At 37.7% G+C, this 27,461-nt stretch overlaps 1 protein-coding gene and 1 non-coding gene across 4 annotated transcripts in view; both read left to right on the top strand.

Annotated features, from left to right (window-relative positions):
• Positions 1-27,461, top strand: part of vps13d (vacuolar protein sorting 13 homolog D) — a 323,941-nt gene that overhangs the window by 174,826 nt on the left and 121,654 nt on the right. For all 3 annotated transcript variants that reach the window (XM_063033119.1, XM_063033121.1, XM_063033120.1), the window contains 11 exons: positions 6,679-6,784; positions 9,013-9,165; positions 9,325-9,460; positions 11,334-11,381; positions 12,772-12,922; positions 17,403-17,613; positions 19,995-20,242; positions 21,731-21,922; positions 22,377-22,503; positions 26,324-26,466; positions 26,650-26,780. In XM_063033119.1, the coding sequence (XP_062889189.1) occupies positions 6,679-6,784; positions 9,013-9,165; positions 9,325-9,460; positions 11,334-11,381; positions 12,772-12,922; positions 17,403-17,613; positions 19,995-20,242; positions 21,731-21,922; positions 22,377-22,503; positions 26,324-26,466; positions 26,650-26,780 (1,646 nt within the window). The remainder of the gene's footprint in view (positions 1-6,678; positions 6,785-9,012; positions 9,166-9,324; positions 9,461-11,333; positions 11,382-12,771; positions 12,923-17,402; positions 17,614-19,994; positions 20,243-21,730; positions 21,923-22,376; positions 22,504-26,323; positions 26,467-26,649; positions 26,781-27,461) is intronic.
• trnaa-agc (transfer RNA alanine (anticodon AGC)) lies at positions 19,643-19,716 on the top strand. The gene has a single exon. It is a non-coding gene; the product is annotated as a tRNA-Ala (tRNA).

Genomic DNA, 27,461 nt, shown 5'->3' with positions numbered 1-27,461 from the left:
TTTCCACAATATCATAGATTTGTGTACCGACCCATGTTCTATTTTTAACTGTGGTGTCTCGCTTTGCATTGTATTTCAGCTGATAAATGAAAAAAAAAATCCTCAAACTAATTTGTACCCAAGTAATGTTAATTATACACAACCATCCCTTCCTGCTAGTGGGAGGGATAAAATTTTTTTAAAATCTTCTTCCAGATACAAAGAAGAGCCAGCCATGAGCATGTTTAACTATCAAAACCCGCAGCCTAATGATGTTTAACTAATTGAAGAGACGTACGTCAGTGACTCACCAAAAGGTTTAATGTAAGAACATAAAATAGCCACTTATCTATTAACCCTTAAAGAAATTCTTCAAGGCCACTTCAAATGGCCTTCAACCTCCTCAGCAACAGAACCATATTTTTTTTCCGTGTCCCACTTACTTAGATAATGGAAACAATCATATCTTATAAAATCCTACTATTCTCTGAGGATAACCATCCCAGTCTGGTGTTCAGCTATGGTTTTCTGGACATAGATCTGTGCAGGAGTTAGCAAAGATTATTGAAATGCTATGCTGCTTAAGTCAGTAGAAATACATTCTTCCTGACCTTTGCTGATGATACCACAGTGGTGGGGTTCATCAGCAAAAATGATGAAACAATGTACAGGGAGGAGGTCAAACACCTAGAGAGCTGGTGCAGTGATAACAACTTGATGCTTAATGTCACCAAAACCAAGGAGATGATCGTCGATTTCAGACGGTCTCAGCCTGAGCACACACCCCTCAGCATCAGCGGCTCCACAGTGGAGAGAGTGGAAAACATCAAGTTCCTTGGGGTGCAGATCTCGGACAATCTCACTTGGTCCAGGAACACCACTGGGATTGTGAAATGGGGCCAGCAGAGATTGCACTTTCTGAGGAAGCTTAAACAAGCATCACTCCCCACTAACATCTTAACTAAATTCTACAGAGGCGTGGTTGAGAGTGTGCTGACCTTTTGCATCACAACCTGGTACTCCAGCTGCAGTGCTGTCGACAAAAAAGCCTTGCAGAGGGTGGTAGGGGAGCAGAGAAGGTTATTGGGGTCTCCCTGCCTTCTGTCCAAGACCTCTTTCAGAGTCAATGCCTCCAGAAGACACGGTACATCATTAAAGACTTCTCGCACCCTGTCCATGAACTGTTTGTTCTTCTGCCATCAGGCAAACATTACAGGAGCATCAAAACTAAAACCACAAGGCTACTAAACAGCTTCCTCCTGCAGGCAGTCAGACTGCTAAATAGCTGCTCTACCTGACTCTGCTTTGGACACTTTTAACTTGCACTGGACACTTATAACTTAATTTTAATTGACATGTGGCTGTTGTGTTTTACTATTTATTGTTATGTTTATTATTTAGTGTTGCGTTTGTTATGTTATGATTGCACTGCTCCTGGGAAACGCTGTCTCATTCTGCCCTGCAGAGCTGATGTACGGTTAGAATGACAATAAAGTTTTTGAATCTTGAGGCTTTCTTATTTGGCTCCCAATAATTTTCTTGACTGATGTTTTAAAACTTTCTTTAATGTCTCCCTCATCTGAAGCTCTCAATTTGAACATCACAACTTTTACTGATATTGAACCCAGCAGTGATCAATGACTGGCAGGAACATATTCATATTGACCCTTTTTTAGTTTAACCTTCTAAGCATTGTCAGTCATTTTGATAAATTCAGAAATTGGCATTAAGTGTACCTCACCATCTATTTGATCAAGTTATTTGGTCAAAGTACTTTATGAAACTGTTATAACAGACTACTCAGTTCATTGTCAGGAAAATTCTATTCTCACATGAGTTTTGATATTGTTGGCAAACTTTCGCTACCTAGTGATATTATGCCCAAATAGATCAGAAAGTGATTATTTTGTATATAAGAAGTGTGTGTTCTTTAACAATTAACTTTAACAATAATTATTGCAATTTCAGTAAAGAAAAATGAGAATTGTTAGCTTGGTTATTCCCATTTCCACAACATTATATTTATCTTCCAACTAGGAGTGGTTCTAAGATGAAGCACTACTCCAATCTGGAAAAAAAGCTTGTCCTATTGTAACCATTAAGTGAGTTGTTTTGATGGTCACATTCTGTCTTTTTATTTTGAGTACATTATGTACTCAAATATTGTTTGTTCTTTATGTTGTATGATGTGGGCGATCATGGTCAGTCCATGACCATGATTACTGTTAGCAAATTTTTCAACAGAAGTGGTTTGCCATTGCATTCTTCTGACAGTGTCTTTACAAGATGGTTGATCCCAGCCATTATCAATACTCTTTAGAGACTGTGTGCCTGCTGTCAATGGTCACATAACCAGGACTTGTGATATGCACCAGCTACTCATACGACCATCCACCACCTGCCCCCGTGCCTTCAATTGACCCTGATCAAGAGGGTAAAGTTGGTGCTACACCTTACCCAAGGGTGACCTGCAGGTTAGTGGAGAGAAGGAGCACCTTACATATCCTTTGGTAGAGATGCATCTCCTTTCTGCCACCCCATGAAAATACATACCTGCAAAATGTGTATGTATACACACAGACACTTCCACACACCCAAATGCCCACCCTTACTTTGTACTTCTCAGTTGTACAAGAGTCAACACAGGGCCATGAGATTGTTTTAGCCAACTGGAAGAATATAAATCAACTTGATGCTAGTGCTTTTTATTTCCAGGTCATTCATTGATGACAACCTATATAAAAAGATACTGGCTCTATTCTCTGTCCTTTGCCTTACAGCTCTGAAGACATAAGAGAGAGGCAGTATTTTGGCTTCTTGTACACTTGTAGCAAAAGTTGCACCCAATCTTATCCCAGCATCCAGCACTTGATTCATAACTCTGCAGTTTATGGTTTTTTAAACAGACATACAAATGCTTTTTGACTATTGCGAGAATTTCTGATATTACGACCTTTCATACAGTCCAGACTCCTCTCATCAGCCAGCGAAAAATTTCTTCCTCATCTTTCTTATTTTTCCATCAGTTATTTTAGAAACATTTTCCTTGGTTTTTGATTCCCTATGGAAAGTTGATTTTTTTTCCCACTTACGCATTACAGGGCCCTTGTAGTTTTATACATCTCAATTAAGTCTCCTTTCAGCCTCCTCTGTTTAAAAGAAACAGCTTTGACCTAAGCTTTCCTCGCAGCTGAAAATTTTTGTCATGGCAACTTATTCATAAATACCCTCTCGTGTGTGGTATTTCCTGCAATGTGATAATCAGAACTCTGCATATTTCTTAAGCTATGGTCAAACAACTATGATATACAGTTCTAGAATAAATCTCCCTTATCCCTTTCATTTATGTCTTAGCTAATAAAAGAAAACATCTCGCATGAAATTTTAATACTGACCCTTTGTATTGACTCTAGTAATTTGCTCACCACTGGAGTTAAACTAACTGATCTATAATTACTAGTTTATCCCTTCTATCTCATAAGCAACCCCACAATCAACCAAATGGTACCATTCTTGTGGCCAGGGATGATTGAAAAATGATGAGTGGAGCCCCTGCAATTTCTTCCCTTCTTGAACAGACAAGAATATGAACTCAGTAACCACTTTATTAGGTAAATAAGCACCTGCTCATTAATGTTATTATCTAATCAGCCAATCATGTGACAGCAATTGAATGTATAGGAGCAGGCAGACAAGGTCAAGAGGTCCAGGTGTTGTTCAAACTAATATCAGAATGGGGAAGAAATGTAATGTTAGTGACTTTGACTGTGGAATAATTGTTGGTGCCTGACAAGGTAGTTTGAATATCTCAAACTGCTGATCTCCTGGGATATTCATGCACAGCAGTCTATAGATGACAGAGAATGATGGAGGGGAGAAAGAAAACATCCATTGAATGGCAGTTCTGTGGGCAAAAATGCCTTATTAATTAGAGAGGTCAAAGGAGAATGGTGAGACTGGTTCAAGCTAACAGGAAGGCAACAGCAGCTTACATAACCATGCGTAGCAACAGTGATGAGGAGAAGAGCATCTCTGGACATACAACACATCAAACCTTGAAGTGAATGGGCTACAGCAGCAGAAGACCGCACCAGTTTCACTCCTGTACTTAATAAAGTGGCTACTGAGTGCATTTCTTCTGTATCTGATAAAGTACATCTTTCAAAGGGGTGCTTATAAAATATTGGGATTTTCTTTTATATTTATTCAAGATACCAGTTTGAGAAAGATTACAATTAAGCATGTCAGGATCAAGCATCATTATTTAAGTTTAATCAGCATTTCTCAATGACAATGTATACAGTTGCAATTTATATTAGAGATGAGGTTTGCTCTAAGCTCAACTACAAGACCAAGGCTATTGGAAAGGTATAATTTCAAGAGCTATTTAGTATTTTGTAGATGGCCATAAAATAAATGAGTTGCTTCTCTGTTCATTGTTTTTTCTGATGCAAGTTAATCTTTATTCTTCTTGTATTATGCTTCTTAAGGACCAAGCCAATTCTTAGGTAATTATCGACTTATTTTGTCCATAAGTTGAAGTACTGGCGTTCCTGCTGGGGAACTGTATTGGACAAGGCAATCGGGCACATCTAATTTAAAGTTCTTCTGAATTTCAGATTCTTGAAATTGATAATCTGAGACTTGAAAAGGCCATGATGTGTGCCTATTTGACTGATGTAGTAAGATTTAAGCAAATTGGCTTCTGACATTTGTATGCAGCCATGTTCTAAACATTTAAGATTTGTACTGTAGTTTTACACTTTCTTCATAATTGTAAAAATCTAATCTGTAAATCATTACAATTTAAGGGTTCCATGATTTTTGAAAGCAAAAGGCATATCAGTATTTCTTTTCATCATGTGATTATTTGGGTGTAAGAAATGACAAAAGGTGGCTCCCACGTTATGGGAGGGGTTATGGTCCATGCAGATAATGATCTGTATCACAACATAGCTGGATTCTGAAATATGAGTTTGAAAAACAATGTTTTTTCACATAAATTCTTTGAGTGAATTTTATTTCATATTTCAAATCTTAAAAATCTATGCTTTCTGTAAGGGTTAATTCCTGTTACCTGAATGGCCATAATGTGGCAGGTTGCCTGTACTATGTTTCAAACCTACAGAGCTGAAACTATAATGTGAGCTAAGAGCTGCTTTTGATATCAAGATTGCACTTGACAGAAATCACTGATTTGTAAGTTAGCAACATCAAGCTTGGTAGCTTAATGTAATAGAAATAAATATCTGTACACCATGTTTACGTACACACAAGCACAGCTATATGGTTTGCAGCATGCTCATAAAACATGATAATTCTTCCATGCACGTGCACTAATTATGCCAAATAGTTTAACTGCATTATTAAGCCAGTTATTTGCTATTCTCCAGACAGTGCTGCATTGCTCAAGCTAGATCTAGGGACTGGTGTTTAATTTTATCATTAAAAGTTATCACATTCATTTGTTTGTTAGAAATTTCATTTTAACCCTGCCACATTATGGCCATTCAAGTTGATATGTACATATATATGAATAAATTTCATAAATGCATATCTTAATGCTCAGATGCCCTCCTAAACTGCAATATTTCATCAACCTACCTACCATACTCCAGTTTGATTGATTAAAATAATAATTTGAAATAATATTTTGCTGCTTTTGATGATATAACTGAGCAGTAGACCAAAGTAATGCTGTGAGCTGCAGCTTCAGCCACTGTGTGCACTAAGTGATGCAAAATGTTCAGCATACTCTTGAATAAGCCATTCAGAATCCCAGCTGAAGGCATAAAGCCCAAGACATAGCTAACGTTTAAGTTAAAGAGAATTGGGATAAAAATGAAACTCAACAGAAAATTAGTTGGCACCAATATTGCAGTTTTAAAGGTTTTAGATCAAAGGAGGGTGGAAAGATTGAATGAATACCACAGGACTGAGGGCTTTGATGAATCCTGAGTTCTGCAGATAAATAATATAAAAAGATTGGTAAGTACAAATGAGAAATTTGCAAAAAGTTAACCGTTATCAGAAATCATTAGGAAAATATTGTGTTATCACTTATTGATTATCGATCAATTTTTCAAAACAGTTCCCCCATGGAACGATTACTATTTTGGTAGACATTTAGAGAAGATCCATGAACATTTAACAATATTTACATTGCTTCTCGGAATCAACAAGCTTACAAAGGTCTGTTTCACCATTTTGTTCTTTTGCTTCCTGTAAATAAATATCTTCTGCATTCCATTTCTCATGTAGCCTTTGGGGTGGCTCTGTATCAATGGCATTCATTCTAGACCTAATGCAATTTGCCTATCTTCCTGACCCTTATTTTAGTAAGGGAATTTCACTGTTGAAGTTGTAAAGCAATGTCATAGCAAAGAAATTCCTGATAAAAATTAGGTTAACAGTTATAGATTAATTTTATCTATTTTTGCAAACACCCCATTAATTTTAAATAATTTTTATGCTTATTTGATTACTTTACAAACTAGTTGTTCATCTAACATATACCTAGCAAGACCTAAACAACATGTATGCAAGAACTAATGAGTAGAGTGTACCATCAATAACGTCTAACTCAGCATTATATCTGTCTTTGTTTAGAACAGAATTTCCAGAGAGGAAAATCAAGTTTACAGATAACTCATTATCAGCAATGACTTTTCATTCTGATGTGTTTGTTTCCTTTTACAGCAGAAGAGAAGATACCTAAGCGACGGCAACCATTTGTGCCATATGCTCTCAGGAATCATACAGGATGTACCATGTGGTTTGCAACACTTACAACCACTCCAACAAGGTTTGAAATTTTCCCTTTGTGACATCTTGTGAGCTCCATTTTAAAAATAAGCTTAATCAGACATGGAAAAAATGACCATGTTACTGAAATGGTACGAGAAAACTAAATCTATCATTTAAGAATAGAACGGATGGGTTTTCACTTTGAGATGTTCTTCCGGCAGGTACATCAATTTCAATTTGCTACTAATCTCTCTTGAGCATGAAACGTGGATCTCATAATCATGCAGCACAAAGACTGGCCTTTCAAACATCAGCTTGCATTGGCCCAACAAGCACATAATTATATAAATCCTTTGTGAGCCCCTTCGTTGGCCAGGGTCAACCATGGATATTGCATTGTAGCTGTTTACGTGATATGTAAGTCAGGGTCGTTCAATGTTGCCCGTGCAACAGGCTCCCCCTTTACATGCAGCTGATGAATCTAAAGGAATGTCGGAGACTGGTACAGTTTGGCACCAGCAGCATCACGGGAGTCGCTAGTCAGCATTGAACTCAACATAGGACTGCCTTAGGGACCCCAGATTTTTCTACAGAGTTTACTCCTGAAGCCTTCCCCATGAGTGGGTATAACCACGAGGCAGCAGAGGTTTGAGATCGGAGTTTTCCTTCTAGGTGAGCTGCCAGCCACAGCTGACGAACTCCATCTGCCCGAAGCGACTGGTTTTAAGGCATCAGTAATCCACCTTTGCCCATTCTTTTGGCAGTGGAAATGGTTCTGCTGTACTTAGTAGCTAAGCCACATGTGAAGGCCTGGAGCTGGACTTGGTTGTCAGTGGGTATTTGAGATAAACTCCATTGGGAGCACTTAGTAGGTAGTGGGAGCTTATTCCTACCGCCTCCCCTGGCTATGATAACCTTAAAAAACATACAAATCCTTTACTAATACACCAATAACATTGTACTCTCCCCAATTCTAGTTGTTATTATCAGTTATCCAAACCCTAATTGAAAAATCATCAAGAAAATCACCCTGAATTTTGCACAGCCACATTCCTACATGTTCCTCAATGGCTTCTACCATATTATGCCATGGTGATATCTGAGAAGCAAGTCACAGCAGAGCAGCATAAGAGATTTCCTTGAAAATGAGGGAGGATACATAACGCTATTCTTCATGTGATGGACTGACAAGACGGAGCCCATGTACTGATGAGAGTAGCCTGTACCTTACAATGACATAAAGCACATTAAGAACTTATAACATCTTGCATTAAAGTGATTCAGTGATCGTTATCAATGATTCTTGCATTCAAAAGTGGAACACTAAAAAATGCACCCAGTAGAGGTTGGGGAGGTATCCTTTTAATTTCAGTTTCTTTTCAGATTTGCTTGTGGCTCACTCTTGCTTTACGTTAAAGGAACTACAGAAATGGCCACTGCACATTTGTGTGATATCATTGATGCATGCCTGATGCCAAACAGTCATTGAACACTCAGAAATGGTTAACCCAAGAAGTGCAACAGCTACTTTCATGATAATTGATCAACAACTCAGAACTGATTGCTATCTCAACCAAAGTGGAAATAAGCAGACTTATAAAAATCTACACAAATGGATCCAGTTATAAGAGGCATGCCTTAGCTAGAACATGAGCTTTGGAGAGAACTAGTGTTGCTTTCCTAATTTTCCCAATGTTATCCCATAGTGCACTTACTTTGTTAGTGTGGGTTATTGAAGTACATTGTGAACAGATGGAAAGGTAGGCATTGCTGAAGGTCTTTTTGGTGACATCATAATAAAGCATGAATAGAGTTATTAACTAATAAGAGCATTAAATCCTTAATGCAAAGCAATCAGTTTCCTGTGTCAGGGAATTTATGAAAATTCCTGGTTCCAAAACAACTTCTTGTTCCCAAGCCTGAAACACTCGTGTCATGCATCAAACTATGTCCTTCTTAATAAAATATTGTTTCAGAAAGAAATTACTTCTGAATGAATTAGTAATAATTGTATCCACCATCTTGCACAAGTGCCTGCCCTTTAGATAAACCAATACCTAAAGTGCATTAACAGAACTTGCTGACCCCTTCACTAAGTGCTTCATCTGAATTGACATTCCTTCCTACCGATCCCTCTTCCTCAAATTGTTTTTTTTTTATAATTTCAGAATTGAAAGTCTTAGATATGAATTATCATTTTATTGAATTGATGATGTGTCTATGAGTAAGAGTGATGTGATGCACCTCCACTAAAGAACACTTTGTTGTTTTTTTTTCCAATTTTAGAGTGGCCCTGTCTCACAGTGAAAGCCCAGGGTATATACATGAAGAATCTGTGGCTGACCTTGATGACCAGCACAATGTCAGCCAGTGGCGTGAGGTGCTTCCAGGAGAAGAAGCTCCTTTTGAGTTTGAAGCTAGGGAAAAACTCAGACACAGGTGTGTGAAAGAGGGTGCTGTGGTATTTCTTCTGCATCCTTGTTATTTTAGTAACTGTGTTTATGTTGCATTGGCCATGATGGCATTTCTTCAGAAAATTATTCTGTATTCATAACCATGTAAGATGTATATGACACTAGGTTTTGCATTGTACCACAGACACACCCATGAGTTGAAGATTCATCAGCTTTTGGTGCGGGTGAATGGGTGGGAACAAGTAAGTCCAGTGTCTGTCGATAAAGTCGGCATCTTCTTCCGATGTGCAGCACCTGACCGAAACAACCAATCTTCCATGGTATGTGTGATAAACTGCTTGCATGTACAGTGGATTCAGGTTAATTTGGACACCTCAGGGTCAGTATATTTTGGCCCAATTAAAGCGGCTGCCCCAATTAGCTGAAGTTTCATGGAAATATTTAAACGGTATTAAAATAAAATGACAAATTGAGTAACAAATTAAGTGTTTAAATGAAATACAATATAACACTACCAATAATACTACTGTGCTGTAAAACAGTATTAGTTCCGAATAATTATCGATGGAGGAGTTCATCCATTGTACACAATGAACAAAATCAGCGCAGACACCTAGTGCAGGTAATGAACTGCCTTCATACAATTCTGTTGATGATTGCATCCTCCAAATCTTCATCTTCATTGTAATGTTCATGATTATTTTCGATACCTTCAAATTTTTTGTAGTTCCTAACTTGTTGAAGGAGTGAAATTGTTCCATTTTCACTCCCGGCCATTTCTGGCATCTCCAAGCCTGAATGCTCGAAACTACAGTGAGTAAAACTGTTCTGAATTGTCGGACTGCTTATTTCTCACCAACCAGCAGTGACAAAATCACTGCTTTTTGAACACGCAACTGACGCTATATAAAATCTGATCAGTCTAAGCACTGTGTACCATCTAATGGCCACACGTGTGTGCGAGTGATATTAGTTAGAACCTGTTCAGCAAGTATCCTGCCCCAGTTAAGTGGTGTAGTGTCCCAAATAAGCAAAGGGAATCCCAGCTATTTTCTCGATAAGACTTTGTTCTTTAAGAGTTGTCTCAAATAGTGGCTGCCTCGGTTAACCATGGCTCATTTAACCGGAATCCACTGTAATTTGTTAAAACTTGTACAATTCAAAGATTCAGTATTTTAACAACAGCTAGATAACATATATGCAGAAGGAGCAACAGCTTCAGAACTTAGTATTTGTAAAATAATCTTATGGTCTTATAAATGGCTTTTAAGATAAAGTAATCCATAGCTTTAGGTTTTAAAATAAAAAGCAGAGGTTATGCTGAACTTGTTTCAAACCTTTTTTAGGTTGTACGTGAAGAAGCATTTATATTTTGGATTTCCATATTACATAGATAGCTACAGATGGACTGAAAAGGTGACAAAAACTATTTCCAAAGAAAATATCAGTACTGCAAGTTTGCACCTCTTGGGAGAGGATGAATATGTTAAATCTTGCAAAAAAAAGGAAGCTGAGGTCTATCCAAATAAAAGTCTTTAAAAGGTTTTGTTAGTGTAGGCTTGGGCTTATTTCCATTTGTCCAGAAGAGTAGAATTAAGGGTACAATATAACTGACAAGAAAACAGACTGAGGAAAAAAAATCCAGAAAATCGTGTAGTTATTACATATTGTACAGATATATTTAAAGGAAAATCACGGGATCTTTTGAAGAAGGGAATATTTGGGCACAATGAACGATATAGAGGAGAAAAGATAGAGATGTGAGTAGAGCATAAAGTGAAATGTTTGGGCCCAGCAGTATGTTTTTATGCTCTACATTCTATTTAAGTCAGTGATACAGAAGAGAGGAAAGAAGATGTGCATCCTCGCCATCTCTAAAATGAAATCTGCTTACCATAATTCAATGACCAAAATTGAGAATTAATATATAAATTGAATGGTGATAATAATAGGATCAGATCAGTAGTACTTTAACTTAAGTGGAATGTAAAACCAGAAATGCTTCTGATACTAATTACTTCTTGCTAGGAAGCTCAGATTAAACTTTTCACCTCAGTTTTAGTTGTGAAATATTTGTCTCAACAGGCAAGAATGTGTTATGAATACTATTAAATATTTCAGATACCAGCCAAAGTAGTTACAAGATTTAGCACACCAGTTTTTATAATACTTGTTTCTGTCTTTGTGCCGTAGGTTGGAAGTCCCATCAGCAAGACCAATATAATACATCCACATGTATATGTAAGTACTCTTTTGCTCTTTGCATATGCATAATCAAATCACAAGCATTAATTTGGTCATTTTTCCAAATTATATTATATAACTTTTGTACTGAATTACTATTTTCTCTAATATTGTTCCAAATTGTAACATTGTTCATTTTTGTATCGTCGTAGGAATTAATCATCACTATGCCGTGTACGATTATGATATTGTATTAGATGTATTGATTTTAATTATTTATTGGATTGGGTTGTGTCACCATTTCTTTCTGGTTCAGTTTTGTAATACTATTTTTGAATTAGTGGTTAATGTAATTAAACCCCAGAATTGAAACAGTCAGGTTCGACTGCATTACTGCATGAGAATTAGACGTGTTTTAAATTGTCATCTGTTCATTAAGTGTACCTTCCAGTCTCTGTTAAACAATTCAAAGAGAATTGGGGGTATTTTCCTAACATTCTTGCCAATATTCCCCCTTCAACCTGCATCTCTTTTCACTTATGAGACTGCACTGTTGCTTGCTATATTTACGTATCATCAAAACAATAAAATTATTTGGTATATCATGCTAACATACTAGTCTCTATGCAAATAAATCCAAGTTATCTCATGTGTACTCACCTGACTCTGAATTCTCAATTCACAAACAAGAGAAAATCTGAAGGTGCTGGAAATCCAAGCAACACACACAACATGCTGGCGGAACTTAGCCGGCCAGGCAGCATCTGTGTAAAGAAGCACAATCAATGTTTCTGAATTCTCAATGTTTAGCTCTGGGGATGATGTCTACCCTTTCTAAGCCCTCGGTGCAGGGCTCTGTATGAGTATTTTAACACATAGTATCAGATTGTTTATTCCATTATTAGAGACTTAAATCAAAAGCACAACATTGGTACTCGGACACGACCCACCCAGCCAACACACTTTTCCCTCCGGGAGAAGGCTCAGGCACTTGAAGATTCGTATGGCCAGATTTGGGAACAGCTTCTTTCCAACTGTGATAAGACTGCTGAATGGATTCTGACCCGGATTTGGGCCATACCTCCAAATATCCGGATCTGCCTCGCCTTTTTTTTTGCACTACCTTACTTTCCATTTTCCTATTTTCTATTTATGATTTATAATTTAAATTTTTAATATTTACTCATTTTTACTATTTTTAATGTTTTTAATATTTAATATTTGTAATCCAGGGAGTGGGAAGCGCAGAATCAAATATCGCTGTGATAACTGTACATTCTAGTATCAATTGGTTGGCGACAATAAAGTTTAAAGATTTAGAGTTTATTTTCTGAAATACAGGATGTCTTTTTAATTTTTCTACTTAAGGAAGTACTTGTGGATTTCACCATTTGACAGATTGCTGTGTTCCTTTAAAAATTGTAATGTTTTCTTTTTTATTTTACAGTTCTCAGCACTTCCACCTGTACGGGTGGTGTTCTCTGTGACCCTTGAAGGGAGTGCAAGGAAAGTGATAACAGTCCGCTCAGCATTAATAGTAAAAAACAAATTGGAGGTACCCATGGAATTGAGACTGGATAGTCCCTCTGCTCCAGACAGTAAGTTATTAATTCATGTGGAAATGCACCTGCAATTCAATAGTGCTTAAATAAGTCTCTTCCTACAAACAAAGGATCATTAAAGCTATCCCATCCACTTTGCTGTAACCTCACATACTATCCACAAAGTGCAATAGTGATTGGTGACAGTTCTGAAATACGTATATTTGTGGAGAATTTAAACACGCGGTGGGAAATATGTGGAAGTTTTCTTTCTTTTGTTGGATTATATTAGGCGAGTGTGATGAGGAAATCAGCAGTCAGGCAATGTGGGTGTTCTTGACCCAAGGCCTTGTGCAAGATTCTTGATCCTCTGCACTAATTAACTGCATTAATAAGTGCAAGTAGTTTATATTGAGCTGCTGATAATAATGGAAGTCTTGGATCCATATAATTAAGTTGAAGTCTGCACCCTGATTGTTAATTTGTCGATCTTTACTAGATTATGCCCTCACATAGTGGGAACAGGGATAGATTCCGTTGTGGTTTTTGTGTCAAGTCACCTCTGAAGAAACCACCAATAGACCAGAAACACCATATGTGGAACCAAAGCAATACGTTATAGCAGGTCAACAGTTTATTGGCATAAGTAACTAAGTCAGTCAGTAGTCTTTTGGGAACATTGTACCTTGATTAATTGGTTCAGCTGCAATCATCAAGACAAGGGTGGCATTTAAGTCCAAGTGTGTTGCCGAATTGAACTACAAAATAATTCCTGGCCTGAAATATGAGGAAAGATTTATGAATATTGTGAAAGACAAATGAAAATAAATCTTAAAATAAATTGTGTAAGTAAGGCGAATATATATATTTTTGCAAGAAAAAGCTTGTGAACCCTTTGCAATTACCTGGTTTTCTGCATTAATTACTCATAAAATATGGTCTGATCTTCATCAAAGTCACAAGAATAGACAAACTCAATCTGCCTAAACTAATAACACACAAACAATTGTACTACTTCTCATCAATACTGAGTACACCATTTTAAGCCATCACAGTCTAGGTTCAAAAAAGTATGTGAACCTCTAGGGTAACGCCTCCTACAAAAGCTGTTTGAAGTCAGGTGTTCCGGTCAATGAGATGAGATTGGAGGAGTGGTTTGTAGAGGTGTCCTGCCCTATAAAAAAAGACACACAATGTCAGGTTACGGACAGAGCCTGCTCTTCTCAAGAAAGATCTGTTTATGTGCACTATGCTTTGATCAAAACAACTTTCAGGAGACCTTAGAAAAAGAATTGTAGTGGTGCATGAAGCTGGAACAGGCTGCAAAAGCATTTTTAAAGACCTGAGTGTTCATCAGTCCACAGTCAGAGAAAATGTCTACAAATGGAGGAAACTCAGTACTGTTGCAACTCTCCCTAGGAGTGGGCTTTCTGCAAAGATCACACCAAGAGCACAACGTACAGTGCTGAAGGAGGTGAAAAAGAACTCAAGTGTAACAGCAAAAGACCTACAGAAATCTCTAGAACTTGTGAAAGTCTCTGTTCGTGTGTCCACTATAAGGAAAAGCACTGAACAATAATGGCATTCACTGAAGGACACATGGAGGAAACCACTGCTCTCCAACAAAAAAATATTGCTGCATGTCTCAAGTTTGCAAAAGACCCACCTGTATGTTTTTCTGGTACAATGTTCTGTGGGCAGATTTTTTGGCAAAAATGCTTTTGCCATTTTTGGAGGAAAAAGGGTACTGCACACCAAAATCTCATGCCAACTGTGAAGCATGGTGGAAGAAGGATCATGATTTGGGGCAGCTTTGCCACCTCAGAGCCTGGACAGCTTGCAATCGTTGAGGAAACAATGAACTCAAAATTGAATCGACATTTTACAGGAGAATTGTCAGGGTTAGTGGTCTGTCACCTGAAGCTTAATAGAAGTTGGATGATGCAACAAGACAATGATCTGAAACACAAGAGTAAATCAACAACAGAATGGTTTAAAAAGAAAATTTGTGTTTTAGAATGGCCAAGACAGAGTCCAGATCTTAACCCAGTTGAGATGCTGTGGCATGACCTGTTCATGCAAGGTATCTCAGAAATATCATTGAACTGAAACAGTTTTGTATGGACAAATGGTCTAAAGTTCCTCCTTGCCATTGTGTAAGTCTCATCAACAGCTACAGGGAGTATTTGGTGGAGGTTATTGTTGCTAAAGAGGTTCTACCAGTTATTAAATACAGCCTGGATAGTGAATGATTAAACCATGTGTTCCATACAGATATGAAAAGTACAGTTGTGTGTTATTAGTTGAGGCAGATTGTGTTTGTCTGTTATTGTGACTTAGATGAAGATCAGACCGCATTTTATGAGTAATTAATGCAGAAAACACGGTAATTGCAAAGGATTCACAAACGTTTTCTTGCTACTATAAATTGTGTGTGTGTGTGTGTGTGTGTGTGTGTGTGTGTGTATGTGTGTATGTATGTATGTATGTATAAATATAGTGGCATGCAAAAGTTTGGGCACCCCTGGTCAAAATTTCTGTTACTGTGAATAGCTAAGCGAGTAAAAGATGAACTGATTTCCAAAAGGCATAAAGTTAAAGATGACACATTTCTTTAATATTTTAAGCAAGAAAACTTTTTTACTTCCATCTTCTACAGTTTCAAAATTAAAAAAAGGAAAAGGGCCCGAAGCAAAAGTTTGGGCACCCTGCATGGCAGTACTTAGTAACACCCCCTTTGGCAAGCATCACAGCTTGTATACGCTTTTTGTAGCCAGCTAAGAGTCTTTCAGTTTTTGTTTGGGGGAGTTTTCGCCCATTCTTCCTTGCCAAAGGCTTCTAGTTCTGTGAGATTCTTGGGCCCTCTTGCATGCACTGCTCTTTTGAGATCTATCCACAGATTCTCGATGATGTTTAAGTCAGGGGACTGTGAGGGTCATGGCAAAACCTTCAGCTTGCGTCTCTTGAGGTAGTCCATTGTGGATTTTGAGGTGTGTTTAGGTTGATTATCCTGTTGTAGAAGCCATCCTCTTTTCATCTTCGGCTTTTTTTACCGATGCTGTGATGTTTACTTCCAGAATTTTCTGGTATTTAATTGAAGTCCTTCTTCCCCCTACCAGTAAATGTTCCCCGTGCCACTGGCTGTAACACAAGCCCAAAGCATGATCGACCCACCCCCGTGCTTAACAGTTGGAGAGGGGTTCTGTTCATGAAATTTTGCACCCTTTTTTCTCCAAACATACCTTTGCTCATCGCAGCCAAAATGTTCTATTCAAAAGGTTCAAAGGAACATCTAAGCAAGCCTGATGCATTTTGGAAACAAGTCCTGTGGACTGATGAAGTTAAAATAGAACTTTTTATACATACACACACGCACATATTAATAACAGGTAAATTTAGGACTGTGATCTGGAAATAGCTGGAAAAATCTTTATCAGCATAGAAAGCAGATTTCTGTTTTGGCATAGAAAACTGAAATTATTTAGCAATTTACTGAGCAAACATGGAGTATTTTACACAGTTCTGGTTGCCATACAATATTTGGATTAGAGCAGGTGCATCAGATATTCACCGGGATATTAGAAGTATTTTACTTAGGAAGCTACGTTAATTAGGCTGGGTTTGTTTTCCTTGGATCCAAGGATCTGAAAGGTAGACCTGATTGAGAGACAAAATTAAGAACCTAGATAACAGAGACAATAGCAAATGTTTCCTCACAACTGTTGTCAAAAACAACAGATCATAGGTTTGGTTAGAGGCAAGAGCTTTAGATGAAGAGCCATTGAGAGGTTGCGGGAACAGTTCAATGATGGGGCCAGTGAGGTTATCTCATCGGGTTCAAGAGCCGGAAATTTGCGGGGTAATAACTATTCCTGAACCAGGTGGTGTGAGTCCTGAGGCTCCTGTACCTTCTTCAGGATGACAGTGGTGGGAAGAGAGCATGTCCTGAACGATGGGGTCCCTGATGATGGATGTTGCTTTCCTACAACAGTGCTCCAGTAGATGTGCTCAATGGTGGGAAGGGCTTTATCCATGAAGGACTTTTTGCAGGATTTTCCATTCAAGGGTATTGGTGTTTCCATATCAGGCTACAATACAACCAACCAATATGCTCTCCACCACACATCTATAGAAGTTTGTCAGAGTTTTAGATGTTTTCCTTTGCCAAAGTAAGAGTTCAGCACGGACGAGAAGGGCCGAGATGGCCTGTTTCCGTGCTGTAATTGTTATATGGTTATAGGAGATCTAAGCAAGAATTTTTTTGATCCAGACTTCTAAGCAAGAATTGTTTTGATCCAGAACTTAGAATCTAAAACAACGCCTGAGTGATATTCTTACAACATTCTAGAAGGTTCTAGAAGAGTGCATAAATTGCCAAGGCATGCAAGACTGCTGATCAATGAGGCTAATGTAGCCAAGTAATTGATGGTTGGCATAGGCATGGTAGGCTCAAGGATTTTGTTTCTGTGATTCTTTAACTTTGCCATGCTCATACATTATTACTTAGAAATTTTGCCAACTAATTTAATCATTTCAGAACCAGTGGTGCTGCCACCTGTGCTGCCAGGTGACTCAGTAGCAATCCCTTTACACTTAACATCATGGCGTCTACAAGCAAGACCAAATGGATTTGGGTTGTTTTTCTGTAAAGCACCCATCCATTGGACTAGTGTTGCAAAAACAGGTGAAGTGAACAGCAGCAAGCGAGAGTGTCATTCGTCAGACTGTGATGACAATAGTTGCTTCAGGTAAGCATTTGCACTCTTTTCTGCTGCATTTACTTCTGCAAATCCAGAATATGTATTGGATGGATTTTTATTATATTGCAGTCTTCAAAAACATTCTGATGAATTTTCAGAATGAGTTATATTTATTCAATCCTGTCTCTAAACTTTAACTCCATTCTCTCTTCAAATGCTAAATAATCTGCTGGATTTATACTATTATAGGATTTTATTCTTGGTTTTGAATGTAAGTTCATTGTTGGATAACAATTTGTTTTTATCTTTATCCCAAGAACAAGCACAATCTGTTGTTCACTTATTAGTTGGGCAGTATTGCATTAATGGAGGAACATTAGTTTAAAACATTTCCTTTGGCATAAAAGTTGAACTGCTAAAATATATACTTAAAATGTTATTTCATATGGCACTGGGTGATTGTATGACAAGTTTTTTGGCTGTGTACTGAAAAAAAAGACAAAATTCAAAGAATCACAAAAAAGGTTTTGGATGAAGGCATCCAAACCATTTGATCTGATTCTCAGAACAATAAATCATGCAGGTTTCACATTATAAAAATCAGCTGTTTTTTGAATTAGTCAATTCCAAGGCTCAGCTGTGCTCTTTGTCAATGCATTCCAGATGTTAATCACCTTTCATTTTTAAGTTTCCTGCAGTGTGTCTTAAGATTCCTTTTGACAAACTTTAATCAGTCTCATTCTGTCCAGTTGTTCTAAATATGCTCTTGTTAGGTTTACATAGATCTTTCCTTTAGTACCCTACTGTAAAAATCTGTTGAACTTTATTGAAATACAGCAGCACTAGTTTGTCATATAGTTCTTTAAAACTTTACCATTTACTTCCAAGAATAAGTTCTGTTAATCTTGACCATACTCCCCTTAAGACATGTATTTATTGATACCATCTTACTAAAACTGGGACAGCACTCCTCATGAGCGGCCTGGCCAAGAGCACTTTTGGCATCGTCATTGATCTTTTAACTGAAATTTTGAAAATTTCCATCCGCCCCCTTGGGGCACTTAAAGTCAAATTTCAAGAGACTCAGCTGAATTGTAAATGTGTTTCAAAGTCAGTTTCCTGGTGAAAATTAGTAAAGGTGAAATAATGAATCTTTCTATTCTTGACAATGTTACTGCTGTAAAAGGACAAAGTTCAGCTTTCTCATGACATTGAAACCTTTACTGGCTAAATACAAAATGTCACCAAATTGAAGCCCTTCTCCTCCAAACATGGATTGTTTTTTTCCAGAATTTTGGGGGTTGAGGAATGACTTGATAGAAGTATATAAAATGGGGAGTTGTAGGAAGTGTAGATGGGTGGAGTTTTCTCTTCAGTGTAAGTGACAAGTACTATAGGGCATAGGTGTAAGTTGAAAGGGAAGGTTTCAAAGAGATTTGCAAACCAGGTGCCTGGAAAATGCTGGTAGAAGCAGATATGATAGTAACACTTAATAAACATTGAGACAGTTGAACAGCCCAGAAGTTGAAAACCAACTATGTGCAGGTGAATGGGATTAGTTATTTTGGCAGTGTAATCAGCACAGACATGGTAGGCTTCAGGACCATTTCCTATGCAGTATTATTTTAGATGCTGTATAGGTATATTAGGGAAATCGTATGTTTATAAATCAGATATTTCAGCAACATCAATATCATCAACACACTGTCAGGCATTCAAGGCTTTGAAGTGTAAGCAGCACTTTGTAATAAAAAAATTTAACTCATTTTTAAATCCCATTGGGACATTGTTTCACTCTTTGGATTTAACTTCCTTCAAGCAAGCAGTTTCTTCTCATTGCATTGCATTCTCCCATCTTTTTTTACCTCGGGTTTATGTCTCAGCCTTGCTTTATACTTTATAATTCCATCTCTTAATCCATTCACTTCTTTAGCACTCCTTAAGAAAACTAATGTGATGAACTCTCCCAAGTATTAGCATTGTTGATGTGTTTGCCTTTCTGTAAGCATCAGAGATAAGCTTTACGAATTTGTCCCTCCACGTAAATTCTATATTCTCATTGGCATATATGAAAGCATGGCACGTGGCCAAGTGGTTAAGGCGTCAGACTAGCGATCTGAAGGTCGTGAGTTCGAGCCCCAGCCGAGGCAGTGTGTTGTGTCCTTAAGCAAGGCACTTAACCACACACTGCTCCAGTCCACCCAGCTGAAAATGGGTACCGGCAAAATGCTGGGGGTTAACCTCACGATAGACTGGTGTCCTATCTGTGGGGGGGGGGGGGTATGTGTCATACTCCCAGTCACTTCACGCCATGGAAACCGGCATAAGCACCGGCCTGATGAGCCTATAAGGCTCAGGACAGAGTTTAACTTTAACTTATATATGAAAGCAGCTGTGACACCAAGGCTTTTCTTTGTCATTTCATCCAGGTATTGTGTGGCAGTTAAGAAAGAGAACTACCCTGACTACCTACCCTTAAATTTGATGTCTGGCAATGCTATGCAGGTTTACCGACAACCAGGTCACACCATCTACTTGCTGCCTACCCTTGTTTTGACAAACCTGCTTTCCTGTGAGCTTTCCTACTATGTTAAAGGCACTCCCATCAATGGGTCATTAAAACGAGGGAAAGAGGCTGTACTACACACAGCTGACACATCTCAGAACATTGAACTTGGTAAGACTTTTCGTCATTTATCTACTTTGTTTCATTTTTCTCAGTACACTTAGATGCATAGAAAACATCTAAAGTAGATTTATAAATTGAAAACACCTACCCCAATGGCATGATAGTTAAAACTCTATGAATAGAAGTAGATTGTTTATAAATTGAAGAACACCTTTCCTGCTACCAGCTGCCACTTACACAGATAATGGTTAAAGAATATCGCATTCAAGTACCATGCTAGGTTTGAAGAAGCATCTAGAGTGTATCAAAGCTCACTTGCCATTATTCAGAATGTTCCCAACATCTGACCAATTTTGCGCTCTGATATTTTCATGTGAAAATTAACTAATTAGGTCCATCCCATCACCACATTGCTATTTGTGGAAGCCTTTTCAAGTTTATATCATCTTTGCGTTATTTGTCAGTGTGACACGAGTGAGTATTAACATATAAGTCATTACAATTAGAGTTTATACATAAGTAAAATATGTATAAATATGATATGCATAGAGATGTAAGTTAAACATAGATACTAAAAGTGGTTGCTAGGAGGATAAATTGTGTTCTTTAGCAATTTATATCACAATGCTTCATTTAATTAAAAATAAAAATTTGCATATACTGTAAATCTGAAATAAAAGCAGAAAATGAAAATGCGTAAGTTGGGTACGAAGAAAGTTGGTCGATGAATAGAAGGAAATGAATGAGACAAGGGTGACAAACAATAGTGGTACTGAGAGATTAAAAAGAACATTTCAATTACAGGGATCCCACATTATAAGCATCCAATTTATGAACAGCCCTACATAAGAACAAGTTCACATTAGTTTAAATTCAAAAGCCAACACACATACATAGATTAATTCCTTTGCAAGGCAGAACTAGTTTAATTGCTCTCTCCATGTTCCATAATTGTTCTTTACAGTCTTAATGCCATTCATTACAGTACTGTGGAAGTACATGTACTATATTGAGTGATTTTTGTGTATTTTTCAGTTTACAGACAAAATTGTCTTACGGCGTGTGTGAAAATAGAACCTGTTTGTTATGTGGGGATGGTCTATACTGAAATAAGAGAATGCTGGAAGTAGGACTGGTGGCATATGCATACAGGAAAATAGAGAATTAATATTACAGATTAATAGCTTTTTATCAGAACTGACTGAACTCATTCATCTCCTTCTGTTTATTGTTCATACATACCAACTAGAGTTTAAAAGCCTACATGACAAGCAGCATTTGTATGATTTTCTCCTGGTTCTCACCCTGTCACAGATATTTCCTTTGTTCTGTCATCCCTCCTTTTTGATAGAACTAAAAAATTACTTATTACCTCCTGATGAAAAGTGACTGGTCCTTTTGTCAGCTCAATTGCTTTCTATTCTACTGCCTGGTTTGCATGTTTTCAGCATTTTCTGTTTTTAGTTTATTTAATCTGTTGAGATTAAATAGAAAAAAGACCTTTTCAGAATGCTTATTAATCAATATTTTTGTCAGGAATTACACTTGAAAACTTCCCCATGTGCAAGGAACTGTTAATACCAGCAGGAACCACAAACTATCATGTTCGAATGCGTCTCTACGACACTAAAAAACGACTGTTAAACCTGAGCATTCGGATTGTGTGTCGGGCTGAAGGTTCTCTTAAAATACTCATTTCTGCACCTTACTGGCTCCTCAATAAGACAGGTAGGAAAATGGTTCAAATTCCAGAGTAAAATTAGATGCATGATGTAATATTGCAAGATTTCAGAATTAGAAAAGGTGTGCAAAAATCAGAAAACAGAATCTGGTTTATTATCACCAGCATGTGTCATAAAATTTGCTAACTTGGAAGCAGCAGTACAGTGCAATACATGATAATATAGAAAGAAAAAAATAAGTAAGTACTTCAATTACTAAGTTTGTGTGTGTGTGTGTGTATATATATATATATATATATATATATATATATATATATATATATATACAAAATAGATTAAAATGGTGTAAAATGGAAATAATATAAAAAAGTGAGGTAGTGTTTATGGGTTCAATGTTCATTTAGGGATTGGATGGCAGAGGGGAAGAAGCTGTTCCTGAATCGCTGAGTGTGTGTGATGAATTATCTGAAGAGTTCTCTTTCATTCTCATCTTCCTTTAGGACTGCCACTCATTTTTCGACAGGACAATGCAAAGGCTGATGCAGCAGGGCAATTTGAGGAGCACGAGCTTGCACGAAGTCTCAGCCCCCTTCTGTTCAGCTTTGCAGACAAAGAACAACCTAATATGTGAGTAAAAAAATGTAATATTACATATCACAGGTTTATCTAACATCCTCAATGTAACATTTCTGAGTTTCAGCTTTGTAATTGTAGACAAGATATGTCTTACCTTTAACCTTTGTAAAACTCTAGTTTTAACTTCGGAGATGGCAGAAATTGTTTTTTTTTCAAAAACGGAAGAGATTCTGCAGATATTGGAAATCCATAGTAGCGCACACAAAATGCTGGAGGAACTTAGCAAGTCAGGCAGCATCAATGAAAAGGAATAAACACGAGATTCTGCAGACTCTTCACTATGGGTCCTGATGAAAGGTGTTGCCCTGAAATGTCGACTCTATTCCTTTTCATAGATGCTGCCTGATCTGCTAAGTTCCTATAGCATTTTGTGTGTGTTATTATGAAAGGAATAAAGAAACTCATCAGGGTCTCACCCAAAATAATATTTGAATATAATGTTTTCTAAATTCTTGAGTTATTACCGTGATATTTGTAACTATGAAATGTATATGTCTGCCTGTGTAAACCCTGGATTTAGGTCTACAGATGACCTATCTTTGGCAGCTGGAAGGTCTTGCTCTTTAGATGCCTGAAATACATAATGAAGATAGCAAGTGCTGAAAATCTGAAACAAAAGCCGAAAATGTCAGAAATCTGGTTGGTCATGCAGCATCTATGGGACGAAACAAAATTAATTCAAGCATAGGACCCTTTTTCAGCTGGGAAAGGGTTGCAGAGAGTGCGGGAGGTTATGGAGAGCAAAACTTGCTTGTTTTCACTCTCTTGCTACCTTCATCAATAAGGTCACTTCAATAACAGATTATCACTATAGCAACAATGACATCATCCTGTTAGAGGTTCTCCTTGCTCCATCCATTCATTCATCCAGTTTTCCTTTCTCAGTTCTGCTGGTGTTCCTGGCTTGAACCTAGTTTCTCCTTTCGCATTGCTGTCTGAGTTGGCTTTCTCGTGTTTTCTGGTTTTTGCCTTAAATTGTTCTCTTTCGTTGCTTTAACTTATTCTCTTGTGAGACCAATCCTTTACCATGTTAATCTCATTGTGCTGTTATACTGATTTGCAATTCTGTTTGATTTCTTGAAAGTGGCCTGCACAATTCCATTTTTCCTTATTTTCTAAAACTGATGCTTCATGTTGCACTACAGTTCTTTGAGTCACAGCAGATATGTAGTAATTCCTAATATGAATTGAAATTACAACTGCTTTGGGTTTGTTCATAGACAAGTGAATCTTTTTGATAAGATTTTAGAAATGATAGTCAGGACTGGCCTTCCATTCCACAGCTATGATGTTTGAAATGGTATAAGTTATGGCAATCCAGAATTTAAATTCTTAACCTGTCATATCACAGTATTAAATGCCGTGTGGTATTTATAACCAATTTTCCCTGTAAATTCCCACCTTTATTGGAATTCTCTACTGCCTCACTTGCCAACTTTCAGCCATCCTTCAGTAATAAACATTTTTTTATGTTACACTTAGTTTCATTGGCACTTTACTTTCATGGCTCATTGTTGCTATTCTTCTATTATGAGCTAATGTAACAGCCGTTAACAGTCATTTGGCCTGAGAGGAAATTCAAATCCTGACTCAGTTTCCAAACAAGTTATTTTAAGTATGAACTCTATCAATCAAGGCCTTATTAATTTTTAGCACACCAAGACACACCAGAGTGAGTTGTTGTGGCTGTACTGCTACAATCATCCGGCTTAAATGTCCTGTTACATTCTGTATAGATGAGCCATTAATGGATGTACAGTCAAAGGTTTCACAGGTTTCAAAGGTACATTTAATAGAGAATATAGAATAGTACAGCACAGTACAGGCCCTTCAGCCCACATGGTTGTGCTGACCCTCAAACCCTGCCTCCCTTATAATCTCCCACCTTAAATTCCTCCATGTACCTGTCGAATAGTCTCTTAAATTTCACTGGTGTATCTGCCTCCACCACTGACTCAGGCAGTGTATTCCACACACCAACCACTCTCTGAGTAAAAAATCTTCCTCTAATATCCCCCTTGAACTTCCCACCTCTTACCTGAAAGCCATGTCCCCTTGTGTTGAGCAGTGGTGCCCTGGGGAAGAGGCAGTGGCTATCCACTCTATCTATTCCTCTTAATATTTTGTATACCTCTATCACGTCTCCTGTCATCCTCCTTCTCTCCAAAGAGTAAAGCCCTAGCTCCCTTAATCTCTGATCATAATGCATACTCTCTAAACCAGGCAGTATCCTGGTAAATCTCCTCTGTACCCTTTCCAATGCTTCCACATCCTTCCTATAGTGAGGTGACCAGAACTGGACACAGTACTCCAATTGTGGCCTAATCAGAGTTTTAGAGAGCTGCAACATTACCTCGCAACTCTTAAACTCTGTCCCTCGACTTATGAAAGCTAACACCCCATAAGCTTTCTTAACTACCCTATCTACCTGTGAGGCAACTTTCAGGGATCTGTGGACATGTACCCCCAGATCCCTCTGCTCCTCCACACTGCCAAGTTCCATGCCATTTACTTTGTACTCTGCCTTGGAGTTTGTCCTTCCAAAGTGTACCACCTCACACTTCCCTGGGTTGAACTCCATCTGCCACTTCTCAGCCCACTTCTGCAACCTATTAATGTCAGGGAAATGTATACAATATACATCCTGAAATGCTTTTTCTTGGCAACTATCCACGAAAAACAGAGGAGTGCCCCCAAAGAATGATCAACAGTTAAATGTTAGAACCCCAAAGTTCCCCCCAGCTCCCCTCCCTCCCGCACGTAAGCAGCAGCAAGCAACGATCGCCCCTCCCCCTACCAGCAAAAAAAAACTCTTAAAAATAATGAAGTTAAACAGTTTGGTCGTTATGTGTCCTTATGGCTAAGAAAAGATCTATTGAGCTGTTAATGTGTTAACTGCATATTACATTTAATTTGGTCCCATGTATCCATTGTTCATCTGCTTCAATACTAGAAACAGACATCACACTGCTACCTGTATCCAATGCATAATTCACACAAAGCCAAAAACTAAATACTGCAAATGTTGGAAACAAAATGCTAGATATAGCAGATTATGCATGATTTGTGAAGAGCAATGTAATAAATTCACTGGTGCCCCAGATCTGTTGTTTTACCCATAATCTTTGCTTCCTTCTTTATCACTCAGTTTTTATTCTGAGAAAATTAAAGTTTAACAAAAACTTAGAATGTCAAATCTGACCTACTGTTTTCCCACTTTAAGTGGTAAGTCATAGTACCATCTGCTACCCTATATTAAACAGTCTGTCCACATGTATTTTAAAGATATCGTTACATAATTTCTGAAATGTAGTTCAGATCTCCAATTCAAAACCCAAAGCATGTTTAATCTTCGTAATTCATTGAATTCAAGCAACAGGTCATTTATTTTCCTTCCTTTCTACATTTTCTTGAACTGCAAAACAATTTTTGAAAAGGGCAACTGGTGGGTCCAGATAGTCTCGCCTACTTAACCCTTATATCGCAACTCTAATTTACATAGCAATTTTGTCAGTACAGTTTCAGAAACCTCTAGCCCAAAGCTGTATTTTTGTTTCTTTACAGATCTCTCCTTCGTCTTTCACTATTTCTATCATTTTGAATGAACATTGCATTAAACAAGCGTAGAATGCCTACTTCAATTCATACTTGATTGTAATCCTAACTATAGTCCTCATGTTATCATATGATTTAGTACAATCACTAGGATGTTACTATATATGGTTGCTATCTTACAAAAAGCTACCAGTTCTAGTCTTAATTTTGTGCTTATCAATGAGTGCCTTCTTCACTTTCTCTGTGATCTCTGCAGGTGTACCATGAGGATTGGGAAAGGAATCCATCCAGATGCAATACCTGGATGGTGTCAGGAGTTCTCTCTGGATGGAGGCAGTGGTGTCCGAGCTGTGAAAGTGATTCAACATGGGAATAGACCAGGACTTATTTATAGCATTGGTGAGGCTGAATAGAGTGGTTTACTGACTTTAAACTTTTTAAGGATTGAAGGGCTGAATTCTTCTTCATTATAATAGCAACAGCTGTAACGAATTTGGTCCAGTGACAAGGATTGATCTTTTATGTGTTTAATTTTACTTTTGGTTAGTGTTTCCAAAAAATGCTTTTATTTTCCTCTTTCAGGAATTGATATCCGGAAAGGGAGAGGCCGCTACAGAGATACCAACATTGTGACATTTGCACCCAGATACCTACTGGACAACAAATCCTCTCACAAACTAGCTTTTGCCCAACGGGAGTTTGCTAGGGGCTTGGTAGGCATGAGATTTTTGAGACTATGAAGACATGACACATTAATTTGTATTTTAAAAATAAGTGTGTTACTAAATACAACAGGAATTTGGAATTTACTGCAAACATTGTTTTCACATGAGCAGGCTTAATGAATTCCTGTCTGCATTGCATTAAGCCATCTGCGAAAATAGACGAGGAAGAATCTGATAGTGGTGGAGACACTTGCACAAAAGCATCACTTACAGAAGTTTGTAAGCTTGTAGTGATGCAAAAGCAGCAAAATGAATTACTTGAGCAGACCCGGGGCAGGGATGCTGGAACAGTTAATGTAATATGATGAACATATTCCATCAGTGTTGCACATTGTTAGTAGCTTTTAATTAGTTATCAATTTAGCCCATCTGTGATATTGTAGAACTGCTTTTTATCCTTCCTAAAAAGTTTATCTGTTGTATGAATATTGCACTTTGAATGTGCTGCTTCGTTTTCTCTCTCTGCAGCTTTGGTATGCGTGCCTGTAACAGTACAAGATGGATGCAGATTAGAAGACCTATTCAGCTCATTTAGCTCATCCATTTGGAAAAATGCTGCAGTTCTGTTCTCATGACATTCAAGTGCTCCTCCATTGCCTGGAAGAGTATTCTATCTGTTTATTGCTATCTTAACTACGAACATCAGTCCTAAATCTGTGTAATTTGTTC

Source organism: Mobula hypostoma, chromosome 25 (genome assembly GCF_963921235.1).
Source record: "Mobula hypostoma chromosome 25, sMobHyp1.1, whole genome shotgun sequence".
In the NCBI taxonomy this organism is placed as follows: domain Eukaryota; kingdom Metazoa; phylum Chordata; class Chondrichthyes; order Myliobatiformes; family Myliobatidae; genus Mobula; species Mobula hypostoma.
Note: the sequence above shows the minus strand (reverse complement) of the source record. Positions and strands in the feature narration are given on the sequence as shown.